The 20,575-nt window shown below is 32.9% G+C and overlaps 1 protein-coding gene across 9 annotated transcripts in view; it reads left to right on the top strand.

The window, feature by feature from the left end:
• The window catches only part of nphp4 (nephronophthisis 4), a 296,460-nt gene that overhangs the window by 219,139 nt on the left and 56,746 nt on the right, over nt 1–20,575 (top strand). For all 9 annotated transcript variants that reach the window (XR_012384296.1, XM_073910322.1, XM_068223140.2 and 6 more), the window contains exons 14-15: nt 2,151–2,342; nt 11,032–11,222. Coding sequence is in view for 8 of the 9 variants with exons in the window: in XM_073910322.1 (XP_073766423.1) it covers nt 2,151–2,342; nt 11,032–11,222 (383 nt within the window). In the remaining variant the exon portion in view is untranslated. The remainder of the gene's footprint in view (nt 1–2,150; nt 2,343–11,031; nt 11,223–20,575) is intronic.

Genomic DNA, 20,575 nt, shown 5'->3' with positions numbered 1-20,575 from the left:
CTCTGCAAAAAAACATGCTGGATAAGTTTGCGGTTCATTCCACTGTGGCACCCCTCATGAATAAAGGGATTAAGCAGAAGTAAATTTTTCATTTTTTGTAATAGTAATTGTGTAGAAGTTTGCGGAAAGCGCTCATGTTTATTAGTATTGTAATTTTCAAGTATTTTTACTTCAATCATTATTTTTACATAAATAAATAACAATGAGGTAAACAAATATGAGATTTGTTATATTCATAAAATTTATTTAATTATTCTTTCTATTTTTTTATCTTTCTTTCTTTCTTTCTTTCTTTCTTTCTTTCTTTCTTTCTTTCTTTCTTTCTTTCTTTCTTTCTTTCTTTCTTTCTTTCTTTGGCACTCTGTGAGTTTTATGAAAATGAGTTGGTTTTTGCTCCTATTTTGGGTTAATTTATTATCCTTTGTGAGTTGATTGTTTAAATATTATATTAATATTTTCGTAATAAAGTGTTCAATCAAATCTTGTTTTGATTTCTTTCTTTCTTTTTCACTTTTTCATTCTTTCTGTTTTTCTTTCTTTCAATTTTTCATGTTTTTTTTTCTTTTTGGTTTTTCAGTTTTTTTTTCTGTTATTTTCTTTTTAGTTTCTCTTTTTTTTCTGTCTTTCCTTCCTTCCTGGCTTGCATGACAGCTGTTACTTCATTAAAATTTTATTTTATTGTAATTATTATTGTATTAATTTATTCTATTAGCAGTTTTTTCATTGTGATGCAGTTTTCTTTTCATGTCTAACGAAATGTATTTCAGATTCTTTTATCTTCATGTGGCAATGCTGTCCTTACAGGATAGAAGTCAATTCTGAAGTCTTTACGAAACGCATGCTTGATGTAAGCCTCATATATCACCTCATGTGTGAGATCCCATTTAAGATAACACAGCAGGATATGTAACCAGAGGATTTGGTAGTAGCGTTAACATTTGACACACATCCCGCTGTGGCTTAAACAGCTTTGTACAGTGGAGTACATGTGAAATACTATGGCGAGATGTGCAGTGCACCTGATAACACACAGCAGGCGCCACGTGTGTTTACTGATCTGTGTCTTGTGTTGTCTTGACAGTATTTGGCAGACAGTGTGCTTCAGGTTGGTTTGCAGGTACAATATTGTGATTAGAATCAATAACACGCATAGAACTTGAAGCTTATGTTCACATAGAAAAAATACATTATATAGTAGGTTTGCACAATATTAGAAAAATCTGACATTGCAATATTTATTTTTTCAGTGATATATATATATATATATATATATATATATATATATATATATATATATATATATATATATATATATATATATATATATATATATATATATATATATTGTGATTTAAATTTTACTTTCAACCGATAAATTGAAAAGATCCATTTTTTAAAGATTTCATTCATTTAGATTGATTGAGATGGTTTTGTAGGGGAGTGTCTTCATAATATAATACAATATAATAAACAAATTAACAGTATCTAGGTACAGAAATTCAATAATTACACATAAAATAATATGTTAAGTCTTTGTTGTAGAAAAAAATGCATACAATTAATCATTGTTAAAGCTACAAACCTTATAATTCTTTGTGCCTAAATGCTTTACATTTGCCTGAAATCTTATACAAGTCCTAAGAACACATCCAACTGATTTTTTTTTTTTTTTTTTAATGCTGTTAGGGATAAATATTTTAATTTAGTTCAGAAATGTGATGCCCAGTTATTATAATTCCAATATAACATGGCAGATCCTGCGATGTGGCTACAGCAGATTCACACATTGCGATATCGATGCCGAAATGATATATTGTGTAGCCCTAATATACGTTGTTTCACATATTTTTAAAAGAATTATGAAAATAGAAGTTTGTGTGTGTAGACTATATCTATGTGATCTATGTAATTATGATTTAAAGTAATTGATTTGACATGTTGTTTTGATACATGTTTATATTACATTTTAGAAAACACAATAGCAATGTTTTCATGTTAGATAAGAAATCAATATTTGATTAAATAATGCAGCTTTTCTATAAATTTCAATATTGAAATTAATTCAAGTGGTTTCTTAATTTCTCCATGTTGCCGTTCTATTTAGCTGGCAACCAGTCTTTAAGTGTGCAAATGTGATTTGTGTATCTCAGCTCCTCCAGATCGACCTCCCGGAGATCTTTGGCGCAGCTCTTCTCTGCTGGTTTTCCTCAGATCCTGGACCATCAGAACCAGGTGGCCGAGGTTCTGGATCCTTCTGAGCCTGTGAACTTCAACCCCCAGAGAGAAGAAGCAGATTCTCTGCAGACAAACACACTCATCCTGCAGTTCCTGGCCTTTACCAGGTTAGTATCAATGGAACACTGTTAATGTTTTATGTTTGCAGTCTCCTTTTTTTTTTTTTTTTTTAAAGGAAGCTTTTCTATGTAACTTAATATAATAGATTATATAAGTAGACCACTTGGAAATTTTCAATTTTTTAACAAAACATACTTTGTTTTGTTTTGTTCAGAAAAAAATGCTGAAATAAAAAAATTGTAATTACTAATAATTAGTAATTTAGACCATACAATGACAATTGGTCAAAACAACAAATGATGGATTTTTAAGAGTTCATTTTAATATTTTAGACAATACAATATCAATATTCTAACTTTAGAAAAATTAAGAAATCAATATTTGGTGGAATAACCCCCATTTTCAATCATAACAAATGTTTTCATTCATTGCACTGAATCTGCAGGGCCAATCACAACAAATGAAAACATTTCTTATTTTGACCAATAGTCATTTTAATGCAAAAATGAAACGCATAAATGAAAAATAAATTTTTAGAACAGCATCCACTAAATACAGAGAATTTTTGATATTGACTAAAGCTAATTAATCTCAAAACTAAAATTCTGTCATCATTTACTTTGCCTCATGCTGTTCCAAAACCATAAGACTTTTGTTCTTTTCAAACCACAAATGAAGATATTTTTAATCCAATCTCAGAGATTTCTGTCTGTCCATTGAACGTCTATTCAACCAAAACTGAAGCTTCAAAATATTCATCAAGAGATCAAAAATAAATCCAAATTGAGCAGTTTAATCCAGAACTTCTGAAGTGATGGGGATGCTTTATAAGATGAACAGATTTAATTTAGTCCTTTATTCACATATAAACATTGAGGAGGGATCATTGTGAATGATGACAGAATTTTAATTTTAGGATGAATCGACCCTTTAAAGCATTGCAATCTCATCCGATACACCCATTTATTCCAACATGACATCAATTTGATAGTGTTTATTAAAGTACAATCACAGCAGACATTCAGATCTGTGGGTCACCCAAAGAGAGCAGATCTGGCATGTAAAAAATAAAAACACTTTTGTCTACAGAATATTGATCTTATTTCTGTCTCACAAACATTAAAGTAATTACAGAAGTACTGGGATGAAAGTTTATAGATAGATTATCAATACTAATGTCTACAGTAGATCAAGGCAGAGTCAGTTATCTTTCAAAAGTAAAATTTACTTTGAATAAAGATTGTAACTTAGCCTGTCACAACTATTCATTTAATCGTCTGATCATGGTTATTTGGTCTAATTATTAATTGATTGAGTTTTTTGACCTGATCATTTTAATTTCAGCTACATTTTGTCATTATTTGTCATTATTATGTTTTATTTATTCCATTTTTTTTACACTGTTATTTTTTATTGGTTTATTTATATAGAAACTATATTATTATATAGTAATAACTATAGTATTATTTAGTATATAGTAAAGTATAGTAACTAGATTAATCACAATTATATTATATTATATTATATTATATTATATTATATTATATTATATTATATTATATTATATTATATTATATTATATTATATTATATTATATTATAATATATTATGTTATGTTATGTTATGTTATATTATGTTATGTTATGTTATGTTATGTTAGATAATATTTTTATATTATTTATATTGTTTATTTCAGTGACCTTATGATGGACAGAATGAACAATAAACATAATACTTTAATTTAATTTAATTTTATACTATGTTCAAAATATATTTCCACGTGGTTAAAGGAAAAAACATGTCTATTTTCACTGACAGCAAAGCAGACAATTAAATTACTCACACTTTTTTATTTAACAATAATTCATTAGCACAAAATGCATAATGATGCATAATCATGACAGGCGTAATGGTATTTATCGGATTGCTTGCCTAGTAGATGTTGATATATTAATGTCAATAAATCATGTTTTCTTTCAAGAGATTATTCAAAATGCTGATTCATCCAGTACATGACTTGTTGATCATCTAATTTTTACAGTGTAATGAAATAGAACCTAAATTCAATTAAAACCATATTCATTGTATATTTAAATTGTGTATCCATAATTTCTGTGATCATTTTTTTTTCATTGAATGATTGTATCTATTCAATTAAGCACAATGTTTGCTTCCTGTCAGACAATATTTGCAGTTTACCTCATTGCAACCACTCATTTTAAATTGTCGAAGTGTTCAGACAAACACAGACATATTATAATTCATTGTGAATAACATTAGATCATTTCTAACATCATCAGTCTAAAACAGCATCTATTCCAGCACTTAACTGAATTAAAAATATTAATTTCACATGTTTTTCAGCTGTTCCAGGAAAAACGATTTATAGCAATGTCTGGGAAAAAGACAAAATAAAAGAACTGTATAATATGATTAAGTTAGGTTTTTTTCATAATTACAGAATAATTGTATTGACAGGCGGTACTGTATGTTCTAGTGCACTGTCTTTACAATCAGCACTGAAACAGTAGCTGTTAAACAGGAGATGTCAGCTCTTTTATTTCAATAGGGATGCAGCTCTTCAAAGACCAAGTTAACTCATCTCTGCCTGCAATCAGCCAATGGCCATATGTCAGGCAGCTATTGATGCTCACTCGCCAACATAAGAAACGACACCTGTCAAGTGTGCTTGTGACAGATTCGGCCACTTCTCTGTTCTCAGATCAGGCATTGATAGATTTAAAGAACACCGGCACTTGTCTTTCTCTTGCATTTTCTTCATTTCTCTTACTGTTGATATTTAGTTGTTGTTGTTTTTCAGACATGAGGAGAAACTTGTGGTGGGTTTGTTGATTTATTATCAGGCTTGTCTGTCTTTGTAATGTTTAACATCAAATCAATTATATTATTATGTATTTTAATGTGGTGTGGGATTTATTTATTTTTTTTGGAATTTGAGGGAGCTGCAGGGGGGTTTGTGAATTGATGAAAAGTAATTATTAATTAAATCATGATGTACAATTGAATTACAACTTACGTAATAAAAACAAAATATAAATGGTTAAAAAGGGATGTGATTCTATTTTCAATACTTTTTAAATTGTACAGTCCTGTTGACTGAAATACAAGTCTATAAAAAATAAGTCAATAAATTATTATTTCAATATTTTATTGGGTTTTTCCAGATAATATACAAACTTATAAATGTATATGAAAAATAGAAGTCCTATCAGCAGAGAGATGACATCAAATATATAGCAACAACAAAAACAAGAAAACAGTTGAACTTGTAAATCAAACCTAAATGTTTCTACTCCCTTCCAAGCACCATCCCTCCCATCTCTCACTCCTCACTATTTCCTGAGGCCTTCAATAATAGATTCAACTTTGCCTTCAATAAATGCAAAGATGAATCAAGACAAATAAATAAAAAAATAAATAATAAACAATTGAAAAAATAATAAATATAATGATAATAATAATAATGAAAATGGTAACTAATAAATAAATAAATAACAAGATATAATAGATATATAAATATAGAAGAAGAACATGTAAAGTGAATACTAAAAGTCTAACCTTAAACTTAATTTTATTCAGTTGCCAGGGACGTATTTCTCAGTTTTATTTATTTATTTATTAGAAAATTACAAAAAACCCACATTAAAAATGATTATATGCACTAAAATGATTATATGCACTAAAACTTAAATTGAAAGCAAAAAGTGTCACACTTTATTTTGATGGTCTGTATGTTGAATATAAGTTACATTGCATCTACATGCCAACTAATTCTCAAGATTAGACTGTTAGGTTGGGATTTGGGTTGGTATTATGGTTAGTGTAAGGTAATGTGTTCTTGCAAAGTTTCTTAATGTCAGTTAAATGTCTGTTGAAGGAGTGTATCAGCAGATATTAAGCAGACAGTGTACTAATACTCAAATACAAATACTCAAAATAAAGTGTTACCCAAAAAAGTAAATATAATTCAAACTATTAAGAAAACCTACATCAGTTTTATGAATATATACACAAATTACATACAGTTGAAGTCAAAATGATAAGCCCTCCTGTGATTTTTTTTTATTTTGCTTCTTTTTCAAATATTTACCAGATTATCATGGCAAAGATAAAATAAATCAGTTTTTAGAAATTAGTTATTAAAGAATAACTAATTTCTGTGTTTAGATATGTGTTGAAAAAAGCTTCTTTCCATTAAATAGAAATTGGGGGGAAATATATAGGGGGCTAATAATTACGGAGGGCTAATAATTCAATTCAAAACAGTTTACACCCATATTTTGTGGCTTATAATCAATACCAGAGAAACAGAACAGGAAATAGTAAGAAAGTTGGTGAATTCATAGATTATTACATATTTTTTTATTATTATTACTATCTTTAAGGGGGTTTCACCTTTAATGGGAAAAGACAGCGGAGATTATAGACAGGAAATATGGGGAGCAGAAAGAAAGGTTAAAGATCCACAAAGGACCTTGAGCCAGGAATCAAACTCGGGTCACCGTGAGCACCGTAGTGCCATGTGGCGACACACTATCAACGAGGCTGTATTGGATTATTCATTCATTCACTTATTTTCTTTTTGGCTTAGTCTCTTTATTAATTTGTGGTCGTCACAGCGAAATGAAGCGCCAACTTATCCATCAAATGTTTTACGCAGCGGATGCTTTTCCAGCTGCAATCCATCACTGGGAAACATTCATAATGTACACACTCATTTACACACATACAGTACATTACTACTAATATACTACTAATTTAGCATACCCAATTGACCTATACCACATGAAAATCTGGAGAAAATCCACGCAAACACTGGGAGAACATGCAAACTCCACACAGAAATGACTATATTAGATCATTACATAGCATGAAACATCTTTAGTTTATAAGAAGTCTTGTCATTCTGAAATCTTTAATCACTAGACAGCCTATAAGCAACATACAAAGTAAACAGTTTTTAAAAATATATAAATATTTAATAATAATTTAACAACTTAAGTTATATTGGTGTCAGTATAGCAGATATGAAGTTCTACAGTTTAGAATTAAGGGCAGCACGATGGCACAGTGGGGAGCACAATCACCTCACAGCAAGAAGGTCACTGGTTTGAGCCGCAGCTGGGTCAGGCTGGGGCATTTCTGTGTGGAGTTTGCATGTGCTTGCGTCGGTTTCCTCTGGGTGCTCCAGTTTCCCCCACAAGTCCAAAGACATGTGGTGTAGGTGAATTGGGTAAGCTAAATTGTCCATAGTATATGTGTGTGAATGGGAGTGCATGGGTGTTTCCCAGTGATGGGTTGCAGCTGGAAGAGCATCCACTGAGTAAAACATGCTGGATAAGTTGGCGGTTCATTCTGCTGTGGCGACCCCAGATTAATAAAGGGACTGAGCCAAAAAGAAAGTGAATGAATGAATGTAGAATTATTTTCTTTCTTTTTTTTAATTAAATTTTTATATTTTTGTATAAAAAGGTAAAGAGGGTCAACACTTTGATAGGCTAACAGGTTTTTTAATTGATTGGAATGCTACTAAACCTTTTTGTAGCCCAGTGATTCTACCAGCATGACTTTGACCTATTAACCTTGTAAGGCAGTCAGAAATAACCTGAAAATATTTTTGGTTTTATAAAAGTAGACCTGTTTAGATTATCTGCTAAACAAATCTCCCTTCTAAATTATGTAGTTAAGTTTCTGCATTTACGCCTAGAAAGTTTTCCACTCATCATGCACAGCTGTCCCATCCCATTGTTTACCAGATGAATATCGATGTGGAACCCTTGCGTCGCCGTAAGACCTGTTGGTTTAATTGAGGAATTCAAGTGATTTGATTGGCTCTGAGGTCAGACGTGACATTTTGAGTGAACAGCACTTAAACTCTCGGATTGCGATGTGAATGCGCTCAGTGGCTTTGCCAATTGTCCGCACTCTAAATAGTTTCTATCCTTATCTAATTCTGAGTGATTGATTGCTAATCTTCCTCACAAAGAGAAAAGAAAGCAATCATCCCTCCCTAATCTTTCCCTCCGTTTTAATTCATCCTGCTGCGGATGGAGACCAACTCTTCACATTGCCCTGTCAGCTTTCAAATGTCACCAAGGACTTTGATTAATTCATTTATATCCTTGCATTCAATTATTTATATCTTTTATTTGTCCTCTTGTTCGTGTGATGGCAGTCTGAGAGTCCAAACCCAGCTTTTTGCTTTTTAAACGGGTTCAGTTCAAGTTTGAATGACTGAACCCATCGGCACTGCAATTCTTCTTTCTTTCTTTCTTTCTTTCTTTCTTTCTTTCTTTCTTTCTTTCTTTCTTTCTTTCTTTCTTTCTTTCTTTCTTTCTTTCTTTGCTTTTTTTGTTTCTCATGGTGACAAGTAACAAAATCATAATTTTAGTTTGTGTAAAAAATTTTTGATAATTTTTTTTGAAGGAAGGTGTTTATTCAGTAGTTCCTTTTTACTTTCTTTTGCTCATTCTTACTTTCTTTTTTGCACTTTTTTGTTTGTCATAGAAGTGACAAAATAAATATTTAAGTTAATTTAAATTTTATTTTATTTTATTTTGAAGTAAGGTGTTTTAGTAGTTTTTTTCCCACTATTTTGTTTAGAAGGCAAAATAGAAGACAAAATAGATATGTTCATTTAAAATAAAACTTTTATTTATTTTATGTTGTGGCACGGGGGCTCAGTTGTTAGCATTGTTGGCTCACAGCGAGAAGGTCGCAGGTTTGAGTCCCGGCTGGGCCAGTTGGCATTTCTGTGTGGAGTTTGTTCTCCAAAATGTGGGCGTGGGTTTCCTGATTGTGTATGAGTTTACTAATACTGGGTTGTGGCCGGAAAGACATCCACTATGCAAAACATATGCTGGAAAAGTTGGTGGTTCATTCCGCTGTGGCGATCTCTGAAATCGAGACTAAGCCGAATGAAATGTAAAAAAAATAAATATTTTATTTTAATTTATTTTATTTGATTAGATTTTAATTTAATTTAATTTAATCTTATTTAGGTAGCACGATCGCATCACAGCAAGAAGGTCACTGTTTCAAGCCCTTGGCTGGGTCAGTTGGCATTACTGTGAGAATTTTGCATGTTCTTCCCATGTTCGCGTGGGTTTCCTTCGGGTAATCCGGTTTCCCCACAGTCCAAAGACATGCACTATAAGTTAATTGAATAAGCTAAATTGGCCGTAGTGTATGTGTATGGATGAATGTGTATTGGTGTGTCCCAGTGTTGGGTTGCACATGGTAGAGCTTCAACTTCATAAAACATATGCTGAATAAGTTGGCAGTCCATTCCGCTGTGGCAACCTCTAATTAATAAAGGGACTAAGCCGAATTTTATGTTTTTTTATTTAATTTAAGTTAATTTTATTTAATTTTATTTTGTGGAAGGTGTTTCTTCAGCAGTTAGCTCAGTGATGGATGATTATTGCTTACAGAAAATTCAGAGGGCCATTACTGGATAATTAAATTGATTTAAAATATCATGTTTTAAGGAAGCTGTTTCTCTCTCAAAAAAAAAGTCCTGCCTTACCAAATTACAAATAACTTCATTTTTTATTGATTTTTCCCTTCAGTGAGAAAGCTACAGTGCAATGAATTTGCGAGTTATTGATTTTGCTTTCAAAAAATGCTAAATTTCCACATGATTAAATGTAAGTGTTTGTTTTATGAATTACCTGCTCTTTATGACTCCGAGAGACCTTTAAGAGTTATTATTTCAGCATCTGGCACAAGGATATTGTTTTATTGTTTTTAATTACGTGAGCAGTTTCGGTGAGATGGTTGTCTGCCATTAACTTTATTAATGATTGTGTTAGAGCTTGTTAGATAGTGTTATTATAGAGTGGTTAAGGATGGCATGTTAGGTTTAGGGTTATACATTTATCCTGCTTATTTTATTTGTATTTTTAAATTATTTACTTATTCGTTTATTAATAGTTTTGATTTAGTGTAATGTAGAATAATTACTTGAATTTTAAATTAAAGAACATTTATAATTCATCACATTTATTTTATTTTAATAAAAAATATTCAATGTGATTTTAACAAATTCAATAAAAAATATAGTTTAATTTTATTCTATCATTCATTTTTTATTCCATTTTATTTTATTAAGGTACACAGTTGTCTTGTTTGCCATAAAAAGTACACATTTATTTAGCTATATATTAAAAGTATGAAGCAAATTTGAAGCAAATATTAAAAAATGGGAGGAAGTTTATCATCTTACTGTATGTCTTTATTATTATAATAATAATAATAATAATAATAATAATAAAAACATTTCAAGTAATCAAGCAATGTTTGTTTCCTCGTGATTTGACCTCTAGCTATTACAAATATGCTGTAAACCGGTTACTATTGATCTGGTTGGAAGGACTTTGTCATGTTGTGACAGATTCTTCATCACTAAGTGCCTTGAACCGACTCTCCATCACTGCATCACTGATACTGGCTCTTTATGAAGGAGTCACTCAGACCGGCTGTTTATCATCGAGTCACTGACACTCACTGTCATTCTGGAGTCACTCGGATTGATTCCTCATAACACAGCGCCATCAAATGACTCCTAATAATAGAGTGATTTAGACTGAACCCTCACATAATATTTCTTTCCAATCACCTGCAGCGTTCACAATGTCATCTAAACACAGGTCATCATTGCTTTTCAATAATATGGCGCTTCGCATTTCCAATCAGTTGTGTTTTTGTGTTAAGGGTCCCTCAATCTGGTGTGAATTCAGACTGGCCGAGCTCTGTCCATTTCACCTTCCAGCTTTACCGCTTTCCTCCTGTCACCACCCAGCGGCTGAAGCTGCTTGACCAGGAGAAGACCAGCAAGTTCAAAGGCAGCTCTGATTCCCCTTGTGTGCTTTCTCTGCTCAACAAAGACGGCACACTTAGCTCTGGTAAGAAACTCTGAGAATGCTTAACAGTCCCGTGAAGTGCTTTGAAGTGCATTTTTATTCAATGTTTGATGTAAACTTAACTGAAAGTTGATGAGATTCCAGACCTGTGAAGAGAGGATGCCAACCATCCAAAGACTTTAAGGAAAACACATAAACTTAATACACACACACACACACACTTCATTGAACATGTACACATAGACATCACCCATATAACTGCAGGTTAACTATGTTTTTATATAATTACTTTAACTGTCAAAGTTATTAGTAATTAGTAGGGCTAGACTGAATCTGCAGACATTTTTTGCTATTTCTGCGCAGAATTGTGTTAAAAATCTGCGGATTTATGTTGAATTATTTTGGGAGTATTATAACAAAAACCTTAATATATTACATAAAAAGTAATACATTTTTGTCTTTTATTTAATGTTTGCAATGCAAATCCAATTAGATCCACTTTATTTGGTAAACAAAGAAAGTCTCTCATATAATAGATCTACTAAAAGACAGAAAATATTACTTTACAAACTGTATTGTAAATAATTCACATATAGATTTTCTTATTAGTCAATAATATTACTGTAATTAATTTAAAAACTGAATGAATATACACACATTCACACAAGTAAATAAACAGAATCAATTATATGCTGGAAATCTGTGGAAATCTGCTCGCACAGATTCCGTGTGTCCCTTGTAATTAGTTACTACACTGTTAACCCTTACTGTAGATTATGCAGTAAATAACTGTAAAATAGCCAGTGTTTTGCTGTAATAAAAAGAAACAGTATTTTACTGTAAAAGGAGCAGGATTTGTGTGAAATTTTGTAGTGCAAAGAATAAATTACAGTAATTTACTTTATGTACCCATTACAGATAGTTACTGTGATAATAAATGGTAAATTACTGCTCAACCATTATTACGCCATGTACTCTGATGCTTTATGTTGCTATATATATATATATATACTGTTCAGTTTTGGTATGTGAATGGTCAGTATTGAGGAGAAAGTAAGACAATGCATTGATGATAAGTTAAATTTCTCTGCAGCCATCTCTGTGTTTTCTTTGGTTCCTTTTATGTTTTTAACATTGAGTATCAGGAGTCAACCAATGTCAAAGTCACAGAGCTAATTAAAAGGTAAAGATATCGACGAGATGCATTTAAAGGCAAAAATATTTACAAAGAGCTACCAAATTATCACAATAATTTTTATAACTTTGTTTACTTTTCTATAATTAATATAATTAGCCTAGTTTAGCCTATAGTTAAGCTTTTAAATAGCACTTTAAGCTGAATATTAGTATTTTGCTAAATAAAAATGTGTTATTAAAAAAATATCTTAAAAAGCACGTACATACATTTTTGCAGAGACTCAATGAATTTGTTTGGAAAACTTCAAATGAAGTAGGTAAAAATGGCATTAACAGTATATTATAAAGACTTTCCTAAATAAATGTATTAATCAGGTTATTTGTTTTTTATTATTATTATTACTACAGGTTTGGAACAACATGAGGATCAGATTATTTATTTATTTATTTATTTATTTGCTTTGGATGAAGTTTTTATATTTTTATTGTTTTTATTCAATGATATGTGCATGATTGTGATAAATGTAGGCAATTCCTTTGAAAATATGCTATGTACCAGAGATGTCAAACTCCTGGAGGGCCGCAGCCCAGCAGAATTTAGTTCCAGCCCTGCTTCAACACACTACCTTTAGATTTAGTTTGATCAGGTGTGTTTAATTAGTATAACTGCACTGTTACTCTGTAGATTGTGCAGTAAAGAACTGTAAAATAGCCAGTGTTTTGCTGTAGTAAAAGGAAACATTTATTATTTATTAACACATATTTTTTTACTGTAAAAGGAGTAGACTTTGTATGAAATTGTGTAGTGCAAAGAATAAATTCCAGTAATTTTCTTTATGTACTCATTACAGAAAGTAACTGACAATAAATAGCAAATTACTGTTCAATCATTACTGTCCCATCTTCTCTGACGGTTTATGTTGCTATTTATAGAGATGTGCATTTTAAAGGCAGAAAATAATGATTTAGACATCACCACACACTCCCACAGGCTGTCTGTCTTGTTCTAAACACAAAGATGTTAGAAAGAGTTTTCAGAAAATGCTGGCCCTTTAAGGGAGCCAGGTGTTTGATTTGTTTACTGCTGAGTGCGCTCTATTCTCTGTCCATCAATTCAGATGTAGAGTCTGATATGTATTAGGCTTTAAATAAGAATCTACAATGAGTAAGTAAAATGTGTTCAAATGTTTTTGAGGGTTTCTATAATAAGGCTGTGTTTTAGGTTATATTGTTGTTATCTTGAACTGTGTACTTGAAAGCTACATTGTTAGCTAGTTAGCCTCTCCTCATATAACTTCTTACATTACTTTTGTTTAAGAATATGTATTTATTTTATATTGCACACTGCCATAATGTACAGATGCTAAAAGTTGTATGTATCTTTCTGGCAACTAAGCCAAAATTAAATTCCATCATCTCAGTAAGGGAACATTTGCACATCATCACAGGGAATCACAAAAACATGATACAGATAGCCATCCACACACAAAAGCTCCACTGTCCGGTCCCAGGTTGTGAGTTTGTTGCTAAGTATTTTTCAGAGCAGTGTTTCCACCTATGAATTTATATTACAAACAATAAAAAAGTTTGTTGTCATGAGATAATTATAACAATAAAAGATTGGATCCTTTGGTTTTTCGGTGTTGCCAACTTTATTTGTTTTCTATAATTATTTTAAACTTTTTGAGATTTGACACAGTTTTTATTTATTTAAAACTTTAAAATTTAAAATAATTATGTTGTGTTTTTTGCTGTTCATTTGCTGATCTACCTTCCTGAAGATTTTAGTTGCTATATCAAACACACCTAAACCAATTAATTAGGACCTGAACACCATTTGATAATTACAGGCAGGTGTTTTTGATATGGGTAGCAACTGAAATCTGCAGGAAGGTAGATATCCAGGAACAGGATTGAGCACCCCTGCTATATACCATGGGGGTCAAACTCCAAGTTCCTGGAGAACTGCAGCGCAGCAGAGTTTAGTTCCCACCCTGATTCAACATTACCTGTAGATTTCTAACAAGCCTTAATCAGTTTGATCAGGTGTGTTTAATTAGAGTTACAGCTTAAAGTCCCGGTCACAATGCACTTTTCTCCCTATAGACTTCCATTCATACGCATGTGAGTACTGCAGACCTGGACTGATAGCTCATGCAACAAATTTCATAATTCGCAGCATTGGAAAGATCAAGCTTGGAGAACGCTGACATGCGAAATCACATCATATGATGGCTTGAGACCAATCAAAGATCAGAACATGACCTCTCTGGCTTGCTTTTTCAATCTTTAATTATTTTGTTTAATTTCACTACTCGCTTTGTTTGATTCCACTTCGCAGTGCAGTATGACAGAATTTTGCATGCTCAAACGTTAATGTGACCGCAGCCTTACTGTGCAGACCTGTAATATGCAAGACAATATTTATATCTGCTGATTTCTTAATTTTGTTATACTTTTTCTGTTATTTATTTGTTTGGTGCCAAAACAATAAAATAAATTTGTCTAAAAAATAATATGCCTTCTATTTTTTAATAACAGCTAAGAATACTGATTAATTTTAGTAACACTACAATAACTATATATGACATACTATTAATTTGTATGCAGTATAGTGCTGTGATTTGTAACACTACAATACAGTAATTAACACTACAGTTTCCAGTTAGTTACCACTGCTGCTGTATTACAGTAATTAACTGGCAACACTGTTGCCAGCTACTCACTGTATCGGTTCAGTTACAGTAAATAACTGGCAACACTGTTGCCAGCCACTCACTGTAATGGTTCAGTTACAGTAAATAACTGGCAACACTGTTGCCAGCCACTCACTGTAATGGTTCAGTTACAGTAAATAACTGGCAACACTGTTGCCAGCCACTCACTGTAATGGTTCAGTTGCAGTAATTAACTGGCAACACCGTTGCCAGTTACTTACTGTAACTGAACTTTTACAGTGAGTGACTGGCAACAGTGTTGCCAGTGTTCTACTGTAAAAAAAAACCCGGTAAGGTCTAACAGTGTAGTTAATTAAAAGTATTAGTAAAAACGAAGTTATGTTAACTAATAACTTAAACCTTTCTGATTTTGATTGTAATGCAATAATGAAGTTGAAGCATATCAAATGAAAAGCAAATAAGAAGAGTCTTAAAATGGCAGGACATGTCAGATACTAAAGAGCATGTGAATGGTTAATATTTGATGGGAATCTCAAGTATGAGGTCACATAAAAGAAAGCGTTGCTCTATTTATAAGAAGTGACAAAGTTTAAGCTTTGGAAGTTTGTAGGCCTGTAGTCAGCCTGGTGAAAGGGGTGATTATTTTTTCTCAAAAAGTGGGCCTTATTCACTTAATTTTCTATTTAATTGTGAGGTTTAAATACTGCATTTGGTGATATTTTAAACACAATTTTTAGCTTAATTAGCTTGTCAGATGGTCATCATAATCACACTTTTTGATGTATTAAAAATATTTCCTAAAGATATGAATAAAAAAAATACAGATTTAAAAAAAAAAAAGTTTGTTACATCATTAGGAAAAAAATGAAATTGAATTAAAAACTTTAGCCTGAAAAAAAAACCGAGCAGAACATTTAACTTTCCTCAGTCAGAATTTGGTCATTTGAATATTAAACAATTAAAACATAATACGAATGTAGAGGTTAATGAACTCATAGCCTGTCCTGTAAAAAGTACACTTGAAAATTCATGGATAACAACAATAGCCTATTACTTTGGTCATTTTTATCTTTCAGGAATAAGGTCCAAGATTGTTTTCTCTATGTAACAACAATACAGTAGGTCAGTAGTGAAATGGGACAAATTCTTGATCTTTGTCAGTGGGGGGTGAATCTGTGCAGTTAACAAATCAGGCCTCATTCACACTATTGGCAATAGATGGAAGTTGTTCCACTGTGAAAATAATTAATTCATTCATTTATTTTCCTTCGGCTTAGTCCCTTTATTCATCAGGGGCCGCCACAGTGGAATGAACCGCCAACTTATCCAGCATATGTTTTAGACAGCCGATGCCCATCCAGCTGCAACCCAGTACTGGCAAAGTAAAAATAATCCTTGCTGCCTTAAGTTATTAAGTTGAATCAAATTATGTTTTCTAGTCTCTCTCAAATTACATCAGTAAAACTGACTCAAAATATTAAGTTAAGCTTTCTATAACCTTAATAATATTGTTGAAACCAGATTAACTTATTAAAATCAGTTGAAGTAACATATCCACTTTAGTTGTGATGGGCTTTTATGAATGATATTTGCTGAAAGCAAATTAGTTTTTTTGCTGTTAAAAATAAACATTGTGGAGAAAATACATTAAATATAAATAGCATCACTACATAGAATGCTTAATTACAAGGATGAACAAAAGAAAAACATGTGCTCTCTTCTTACGTCTATATATTTGTGGAACACATCGGTCTGTGTAGGTCTACAGCGTGGAAATAAAAAACACGGCTGCTGTAGGGGTAAGAGAGGATCCGATGGACTCTACTGATGCTTGTCTTGGCTGTTGCTCATGAAAGTCGCTTAATATTTGCGTGAAGTTAAAGGATTATTGACTTGTTCAGTGGCTGAATAGGCATTGGTTCCGGTCCCAATGGTCTCTGTTGCTCATGTAATCAGTAAATGCCGAAAGTCGCTATTTTTCCATTGAAATGAATGGGCGCTTGTTGCTTTGTTGTAAATAAATAAGCATTGTAAATAAGCCTTTACTTTTGTTAAACAGTACTTTGCTCAGAATTGCTTAAAATAATAGCAATACTAAATATATAATTTTACAAGAAAACTATGAACACGTTTCATTTTTCTCTCAAATTTTATGCTTATTCATTTCAGGGGTGCGCAATATTGACCAAAAAATCGATCTATATTATGGGTGATTTTTTTTTTTTTAATGACTTTGTCCGAAGCCATAGTGAATGTTATTAATCTTGACAGTCTTCAGGATAAATCTTTTCATTACTACAGGATCTGCCAGATGGCTAAGTTTCAAATGATTCAAATGATTAAACAAACAATGTAAAAGCAGCAGCCCTTCTGGCACACACAATTCATTTGCATTAATTCTGATATTAGAGAAAACAGCACTCTCACTCGTGTGATAACTAAATCAGAAGGCATATAATATATAACATATAAGAACAACTTCTATCCAAAGTTTTTGGTGCATTCTAATAATCTTTTGACTACCAGTACATATTTTATAAAAAAGATTTTTTTATATTATTTTTATTTTATTTTATTCGCCACAGCGCAATGAACCCCCTACTATTCAAGCATATGTTTTATGCAGCAGATGCCCTTTATGCACCCGCAAACCCATTACCCATATACACTCATTCAAACACACTATGGCCAATTTAGTTTATTCAAGTAATCTATAGTGCATTTCTTTGGACTAAATGGTAAACCGGAACACCTGGAGGAAACCCACGTGAAAATGGTGAAAACATGCTTAATCCACACAGAATCTCCTCCTGGCCTAGCCGGGACTCAAACCAGCAACCTTTTTGCTGTGAGCCGACAGTGCTAACCACTGAGCCACCATGGTGACCATTTTATTTTATTTTATTTTTTGTTTTATTTTATTATTATTTTTTTTTAATTTAATTTAATTATATTTTTCATTGTTTTCGGCTTAGCCCTTTTATTAATCAGGGGTTGCCGCAGCGGAATAAACTGCTAACTTATCCAGCATATGTTTTTTACGTAGCGGATACCTTTCCAACTCTGGGAAGCACCCATACAGTCTTGCGTTACCTCACACACACACACTACAGCATGTCTTTGGACTGTGGGGGAAGCCGGAGCACCCGGAGGAAACCCACACAAACATGGGGAGAACATGCAAACTCCTCACAAAAATGCCACTGACCCAGCCAAGGCTCGAACCAGCGACCTTCTTGCTGTGAGGCGATAGAGCTACCCACTGCACCACCATGACACCTAATTTATTTTATTGTTGTGGGAACGTGGACATTTAAAAAATAAAAAAACGATTTAACTACTGTTAAACTAATGTTTGATGTATTATTTTATATTATTGCTTGAATAGTCATACAGGCCAGATTGCAGGCTATATGTTTGACACTTCTGTTTTAGAATCTTTCCTGCTAATCATCTTAGGCAAATTTATGGTTACCTTTCTGCCTTAATGAATTCAGTCAGTGCGTGTAAAAATTCAAAGCAGTTTTTAACTGAAACACATGCAGCGTTTTAGTGAATAAAGCTCTAAAAAATGAGCAATTAGACTTTTACAGCTCTTGGCTGAGGTCCAGTAATTGCTTTTAAGAAGGAGTCTTCATACGCTGCAGCCTGCTGAGGAGAAGTGTAGAAGCGGCGTGACTTTGTGATGAACTTGGTAGTGCTGAGAAAACAGTTTTGGCTCTGTCGCTTCGTACAGCTGCCAAAAATACTTATTACCTGCCCCTGATGTGAGTTATTTTTATCAATAGTTTTGCACAGACTGGCAAAGGCCGATATTTCAAAGCACCTTAAAACGTTGAGCTAAGAGCGTCTCAAGTACACTTTTCCTCAGCCAAAAACGGGTCTTTTTGCTCATGTTATATCCTGAAAATCTTGTCTAAAGATCATTGCCTTGATTTATTTGCGTTACAAGTATCTCCTTGACTGGAAAAACCTTCCTACGTTGAGGGAGAACACTAGCTGTGCTGTGATTTTCCACTTGTTGCGTTTACTGTGAAATGGTCTTTACTGATTAGCTTGCTTTGGTATCTTATGATGTGGAACATACATGACATAAATGCGTGTGTGTGTGTGTGTCATGATAGGCAGACAGCCTTTCATTTGCCTGCAGCAAACAGCTGAAGAATGAAGGAATAGATGATAAAGATAGAACAAAGGTTGCAGAGTAAGATAGATAGGTTGGCGAAGTGAGAGAACAGAAGAAATGGGACAGATAATGAGAGAGTGATAGAGCGAGAGAGCATGACGGAGAGATGCGGGGGTAAAGGAAGATCAGCTCTAACAGCCTGCTTTCAGTCTTTTTATTTCAAAAGAGACGTAATATCATACATAAAAAATACATTTAGAGTGAGTGCGCAAGCCCTCTGCTCACAGTCAGACCTGCCAGACGAGAGACTTCAGGCATTTTCAGTCTAAAGACCCCTTGGTGAACAGAAAGACGCAGTAGAGACCCCTGTTACATATTGTATAAATGGTGTTTTGAACCTGCTGTATTATAGTGTTTGTGTCGGGGCTATCCATCCATTCAAAATCCAAATATGTAATCAGAATTTAAAAGGCGTTCAATTTCATTTGGAATGGCAAGCAACCGTGATACATATTCACACATGAATGTATTTACACTTTATGATGCTTACATTGCTTAGCTATTAGAGTAATGAAGCAAATTAGACATTTTGTACACTGTATTTTAATTCTAATCATTTTTTATGTTGGGTAAAGTATAAGCATTAGCTTCTTTCTCTGTGCTTAAACTTAGCAATGCAATTTTATTTCCCCCCTCAAACATTTGTTTGAAATCAAATGATAATTATCTATAACCTATAGGGTTTTTTGTGGACCCCCATTGAAGATCACTGTTACATATAAGGCGTTAAAACATTATGCTACAATGCACAGAGCTTAGCCCTTAGACCCACCTCTGGCCCAACTATACAAGACAATGAGCCATACAGTGCCATAGAGATTACAGGCTGCATAATGATATTGTGCAGAAGGCCTTTTGATGTCTGTGGGGGGAACATCTGTGTCCTGTGGGATATGAGGATGTTATTGTGCAATTACTGGTTGTTGCATAACTTCGTCTCTTCCCAGATTCTCAGCTGAGCATTGCACTTCTCTCCAATGAAGAAATAATATTCTTGGCTTTCTGCCTGAAGTAGTATAATGTAAAAGCAACATCCAGTTTAACATTTTGACTTCATTAAGCATTAGTGTTACATTTGCTTGGAAATGCATCCAGGGTTTTATTGTGTTTATTGGCATTCCGTTTTAACTGTGGTCAGCCTGCTCGAACCCAGCAATCAGGTTTCAAATCCTTAATCTTGTGTCACTGCACTGTCCTTACTTAACGCCATGGTATTTGTTCTGGATCTTTTGGCAGCATTTGATGCTACAAACAACAAAGTATTGATCTCTAAGATGGTGGAAATGCTCATTTCTAGGTCAGTGCTTTTCTGGTTTATATCCCACCTGGATGACAGTAGGTACCAAGTCAGCTGGAAAGTCTTACACGCCTTTACTCCAAAGACGTTCCACAGG

Source organism: Danio rerio, chromosome 8 (genome assembly GCF_049306965.1).
Source record: "Danio rerio strain Tuebingen ecotype United States chromosome 8, GRCz12tu, whole genome shotgun sequence".
Lineage (NCBI taxonomy): Eukaryota > Metazoa > Chordata > Actinopteri > Cypriniformes > Danionidae > Danio > Danio rerio.
The sequence above is the reverse complement of the archived record's forward strand: the minus strand, read 5'-3'. Positions and strand labels throughout refer to the sequence as shown.